The sequence below is a fragment of the Grammomys surdaster genome, unplaced genomic scaffold, assembly GCF_004785775.1.
Source record: "Grammomys surdaster isolate TR1022 unplaced genomic scaffold, NIH_TR_1.0 62, whole genome shotgun sequence".
Classification (NCBI taxonomy): domain Eukaryota; kingdom Metazoa; phylum Chordata; class Mammalia; order Rodentia; family Muridae; genus Grammomys; species Grammomys surdaster.
Window position 1 is genome coordinate 24603608 of NW_021604564.1, and position 6570 is coordinate 24610177.

General features: G+C 38.7%; 1 protein-coding gene across 2 annotated transcripts in view; it reads right to left on the reverse strand.

Annotated features, from left to right (window-relative positions):
* The window catches only part of Mfsd8 (major facilitator superfamily domain containing 8), a 26870-nt gene that overhangs the window by 18465 nt on the left and 1835 nt on the right, over positions 1–6570 (reverse strand). For both annotated transcript variants that reach the window (XM_028762890.1, XM_028762881.1), the window contains exon 2: positions 180–271. In XM_028762890.1, the coding sequence (XP_028618723.1) occupies positions 180–271 (92 nt within the window). The remainder of the gene's footprint in view (positions 1–179; positions 272–6570) is intronic.

Sequence of the window (6570 nt, forward strand, 5' to 3'; positions counted from 1 at the left end):
GAGGGAGGGAGGGAGGGAGGGAGGGAGGGAGGGCGAGCGAGCACCCTGGGCCAGGGCAGCCAGGGCTACACAGAAAAACCTATCTCAAAAAAAGAATAGATAACTAACTAATCTTAAAATTACCCAAAGCTAAAGCATTTCACTCTGAACTGTAGACCTGTGCAGCTTCTGGCACTTACCCACACTGCTGAGGAACATAGTAAGGTAGAGAATCCTCACAGACTTCCATCTACTCTTGTAATGCTCTTGGGTTTCTATCACGTCCTGTTCTCTAGGTGGAAAGAAGAAAGGGGTTAACAGAGTTGAGACTCCCTAATCTCAGAACTCCAAATCCACAACAGTATCTGCCGGTGGGGATTCCACCACCTGACTTCAGTGAATTGCAGCAATATGCACGTGTGCCATCTCCTCCAAAGATCCAGGAACTAGAAACTCCCATGCATTTCAGCTAATGCACAAGGTCTGGATCTCCTCCTGATCACTAGGAGCAGATATTTATGCATTAAGAATTTTACTTTATCTCTAAATATATGAAAGTTATGGGCTACACATTGGTGACACATGCCTCTGATCCCAGCACTCAGGAAGCAGAAGCAGGCAGATCTCTGAGTTGGAGGCTAGCCTGGTCTACAATTGAGTTCCAGGACAGCCAAGACTACACAGAAAACCCTGTCTCAAAAGAAAAAAAAAAAGTATTGGCTAAGGTTACACTAATTCACCTCTGAAAGGGCATTTTAAATGTCACTGGATTGTAGGACTGTATTAATGCACCAGTGTACACAGTCATTTAGAAGATACAAGATACCTTTAAAAAGGAAAACAGTTTTCAAAGCAATTATTTTACTTTTTTTTTCTTTTTCAAGTTTTCATGTTTATATGGTGTGCATGTGCATATGGTGGCCTGATGGCAGATATGGCCAGTCTGGCCAGCCAGGGTGCTCTGAGACCCCTGTTTCTTACTTTCAATGCCGGACTTACAGGTAGGCCATCATAACCACATGACATTTACATGGTTTCTAGGGATCCAAACTCTAGTCCTTTGTTGCACATAAAGCATTTTAACCACTGAGCCATGAGCCTGGCTCTCCTTTTCTATTGCTACATGCAAGAGAAATGTGTTAATCTAACAGGATGAATGAACAAACTTTCTCAAGAAAAGTTACACAAACTAGCTACAAGAAATAGATCTCCATTGGGGCTGGAGAGATGGCTCAGAGGTTAGGAGCACTAACTGCTCTTCCAAAGGTCTTGAGTTCAATTCTCAGCAACCACATGGTGGCTCACAACCATCTGTAATGGAGATCCAATGCTCTCTTCTGATAAGTCTGAAGACAGCAAACTCACATATATGAAATAAATAAATAAAAATAAATAAAATAATTTTTAAATAAAAAATTTAAAAAAGAAAGAAAGAAAGAAAGAAAGAAAGAAAGAAAGAAAGAAAGAAAGAAAGAAAGGAAGGAAGGAAGGAAGGAAGGAAGAAAGAAAGAAATCCCCCACAAATGGGATATATTGAAAACTAATTACTATAAGGATGGTGAGATGGGTAAAGGTTCCTGCCCAATGAATGACCTGAATTCCTTTTCTACAACCCATATAGTAGAAATAGAGACCTCTACAGGTATACCATGGCACATACATGCCTACATACACACAAAAATGAATGAGCAAATACAATAAAGATCTAGTATTCTATACTTACTCTCATGTTTCTGGCATTCATTCTTGATGGAAGCATATTACTTTTCCTGTGAGCTGTTCTGACTGGAATGATGTAACCTAAGACAGTGCCACCTGGAGCACTGCCCTTTTCTCTGACATGAATTGCCAAATAAGTTCTACTTGTGGACCAAAGAGCTTATGGTGATACAACAGACTGGGTTTTGTCTTCTGAATAAACTTATAGCCTGGACTAAAAGTGAGTATATAACTGACATCCTACCTCTGTTAGGTGATACCTGAGTGTTTATGTTTATTAAATGACTACACAAGTACCAAGCAGAGTTGGCAAATGTAGGTACTACTCTTTCTACAAACTCAGAAACACTTAACAGAAAAAAATGTCCAATTATATTCCAAGACTATTTTCTTTTGGAGAAAAGGCTTGGTTGATTTGTTTTTGTTGTCATTGTTGTTTGTTAAGAGATGGTTCTATGAAGCCCAGGCTGGCCAGAGTATAAATCCTCTTCCCTCACCATGATGTCTTGGTCCCAGAATATTTTATGAATAGACTGTGATGTTGTCAAATTTAATCATCATTGAAAAGCTTTCATTGTTCAAATGTAATGTGCTTAGAAATGGCAGAAAGAAGCTGGTAGCAGCACATGTCTTTTGACCCCAGCACTCAGGAGGAAGAGGCAGGTGGATCTCTGTGAGTTCTAGAGCAGCCTAGATCAAGTTCCAGGACAGTCAGGGCTACACAGAGAAACTGTAAATCTCAAATAAACAAACAAGAAATGGTAGGGAAGAAGAAAAATGTTTAGATCTACTGTCTGCCAAGGATATTCACTACTGATATATGTGTGTTACATTTTTATTATACTTACTCATTTTTATTTATTACATATGTGCTTGAGTGCTGGAGCATGCATGTGGAGGTCAAAGGATAAACTCAGAGTCAGTTCTCTCTACCCAGTAGATCCAAGAATCAAAGTTAAGTTCATCAAGCTCAGAAGCAAGTTCCCACATCCACTGAGCCATCTTTCCAGTTCCCATTACATACATTCTAAGTGCTTAAAACACTGCATATATAATACAGTGACCTCCACACAGACCAAAAAAGATAAACTCAAGATTCATTGCATTACAAAATCAACATACTTGAATTTAATGTACACCATTGCAGTTAATTACATACTGAGAAAAGCATGCATCATTGAATCTCGGAGTATGGATTCTTGTATCAATTTAATACTTTGTTAGTATTATACTTTTTAGAGACCCATTATTAATCTCTGATGATTAGGAATTAAACACATGATTCACTTTATAAGAAGGATCAGGGTGGTGGTGGCATACACCTTTAGTCTTAGCACTCAGGAAGCAGAGACAGGTGGATCTCTGTGAGTCTGAAGCCAGCCTGGGCTACAGAGAGAGTTTCAGGACAGCCATAGTTACATAGTGAGGCCCTAGATTAAAAAAAAAAAAAAAAAAAAAAAAAACTCTCCTAGCCAAAAGGCAGTTACATGTTCAATGCAAACCTTGGCTATGTAGTGGATGCAGGACACCCTGGACTATAGGGTGTCTCACAAAGGAAACAAAAACAAGCTCTTCTTGCCAAGTCTATAATCCTAGCACTTAAAAAAACGGAGGCATAACAGGTGTCTCAACACTAGGCAAGGGGATCAGGAATTAAAGGATCATCTCTGGGGCTACATAGTAACTTCAAGGCCAGCCTGGGCTCTAAGACACTCTGGAAAGAAAACTGGGCAAGATGCTGAGAAGATGGCAAGCTCCACATCAGCCTGGGATAGACAAGACTTTGACTCCATTTTTTTTTTGAAATTTTCTGTTACTTTTTATTTTACTTTTATGTGCATGAATGTTTTGCTTTCATATGTATCTGTGTACTGTTCAATCTGACATTCCCCATCATGGGGGCTGCCAGCCTGCACTTCTGATGGAATACACTAGCATTTCTCCGTATTACTTATGAGACAGTCTTGTGGCTAAGAAACAGTCCATGGATCTAGATTGTGAGATAGCCTTTAGGTACAATACCCAGACCTAGTAGTCATAGTCAGTTGTAACATGAGCAGAGATAGGTCCAGGAAAAGTTTGCTTTGTCTTCTGATATGGGATTTCTCTATATAGCCCTGCTGTTCTGGAATTTAATATGTTGCCCAGGCTAACCTCAAACTTACAGAGATTCGCCTGCCTCTGCCTCCCAAGTGCTGGGACAGTTCTTCTAAACTAGAGTTTAAAACAGGATAGAACCAACACATGAACAGTGTGAGGCTTGTATGAGTGTGTATGTGTGTTCATTACATTATCAGAACTACTAGAAAAACAATGACTACAGAATGTAAATTGTATAACACTCTTTAATTGGTGTTTCTAGTTATATTGTTGGAGTTGTATAAGGGATGGATTTGTTCTCGGAAACAGGAAGACTGCAATAACACACTCATAATACCTGAGACTTACTTCAGTTTGGCAAAAGATACTGTGTAAAAAGACATCTAATTGGTGTAGAAAAGAGTAATTGGAAAGGTATTAGGTATTACTAAATTATTTCAATCTTCCTATGTATTTGAAATCTTTTAAAGTAATAAATTTTTATTATGCTGTTTTTTACCTTCGAAGAAATAGCAGCATATGGCTGTTGATTTACTACATTTATTGTACCGTTTTCATTTTGATGACACAAACACGTTAGATGGCTGAGACTGAGTTTTACAGACTTCTGCTTTACAGGGGCGTAAGAAGAAATACTGAAGCTGGATGTCATGGAACATGCCTTTCATCCCAGCACTCAAGAGGCAGAGACAGCAGGACCTCTGTGAGTTTGAAGGTAGCCTTGTCTACATAGCACTTCCAGGCCAGCCAGGGCTACACAGTGAGACCCGGTCTAAACAAACAAACAAAACCTAAAACAAACAAGCAAGCAAGTAAAAGAACTACTGTACTTATTTCCAAGGGGATTTGCTTAACTTTTACCTTCTATCTACTATTTCTGCTATATCCTGGCATTCATTTTCCTGCTGGAATTCTCTTTCAAGTAAAACTGTGATGGTCTAGTATTTTGAAAACCACAGCTCCAGATGGCAGAATGTTTAACAAATGTATGACTTAAAATCCAGGAAAAGTAGGTAATACACTGGTGTGAACTGAGTACCTAGGTAAAACTTAATATGAATAAATAAATTTTTGATTCCGTGGGCTTTCTTGCACAGAGTCTGGGACAGAGCAGCACTGTACTTTCAAAATTAAGCTCTGGACTCACTACAGCCAGACTCAGGGCTGGAGCACAAGAAGGGTGGGCGTCCTGAGAAAGCAGTATGAATATAACTGGAGAAATAGAAATGACAGAACTGAAAGGTGTGCACTGTAATACACTGTAAGACAAGCATACTAGCATTCTTGGGAGGGAAAGCAGGAAGACTCTAAGTTCAAGTTCAGCATCTACCAGACTGAGTTATGAGCCAGCCTGAGGTTCAAAATGAGAACTTACTTGAAAGGAAGGAAGAAAGGAAGGGAGGGTGGGAGGGAGGGAGGAAGAAGACGGGGGGGAGGAAAGGTAACGCAGACATGAAAGGACAGGCAATGCAGTAATATTTCTTTCACAGACTAACATTGAAATAAGAATCTGAAGTATCCATAGCATTTCAGAAAACCCTCAGGTAAGGCTAGCAAACTATAATCTGTAGGTCAAATCCAGACATCATCTGTCTTTAGCTTGAAACCTAAAACTAGTTTGCAGGTGAATATTTGTTACCAGATAACAAAAGACTATCTTCAAAGACCAATTTTCTCATCAATAGACCAACCTACTCACTAAATAATGCACTCATTTAGTATGATTTGTAGATTTTCTCTTCTGACTATCTATACTGTCCATGACTTTGCCTTTTGGCGTGAACTAACAAACCTAACCTATCTACCAATGGGACTATTACAGAAAAGTGGTCAGCCCCTATTCTCTTAAATAAAATTCATAAAGTAAGTCAGCTGAGAACACTAAACACTCAAGAAAAGAAGAAGAATCTAAGCCAATTAGATCAATAAATCATGATTAACCAATCTTGTTAGCTTCGAAGGGCTGCTGGCTAACTAAACTGAACTTTGTACAGGAATGTAAAAGTGAGCAAACCCTGTAGTTAGTCATAACTAGGTTATCAACTTATGATCTTAAAGATAGCATGTTGAATTGTTCTGAAAATATTTCCTTTTAATTTTTAAAATACTAAATATAAAACCTCAATCTAATGAATTCTGACAGGAACATCTGATTATAGATGAATCCTAACACAATCACTTATTTAAAAGGGAGAGAAAAGTAAGAGAAAATATACTTAGATAATCTTATTTGAGTATATTACAACATATACAATCATAAACTCATATTTATATGGTTAAGTGTACATCTATGACTCAAGGATCCCACGATCCTTCTGGAAAACATGAAATATAACAGAAAATAAGCAAGCACCAAAAAGAATGCTAGGAAATGTCACAGATGTACACACTTGACTGACAGGCGGAGCTCTAGCCCCATCAGAGCCTGTACCTCATAAGCACAAAATTCCATTAAGTATAAATAACTGTTTTTCAGAGTCACGGCAAATAATAAGCCTGGAAGAAAAGAAGTCGTTGACAGTAGTTGCAGGTAACATAAACAAGGGTTGCTGACAGATCTCAAAAAGGTGACAAGGGATGATCTTCTAGGAGTGAATAGACAGGACCACTTTAGGGCTGTATGAACTCCAAAAAGATAGCAGCACAGGAAAAAAAAAAAAAAGGCAAAAGCCAACAGCTTCAAAGGCCTCCACAGGCCTGGGGACTGTCTTAGTTAGGGTTTCACTGCTGTGAACAGACACCATGACCAAGGCAACTCTTTTTTTTTTTTTT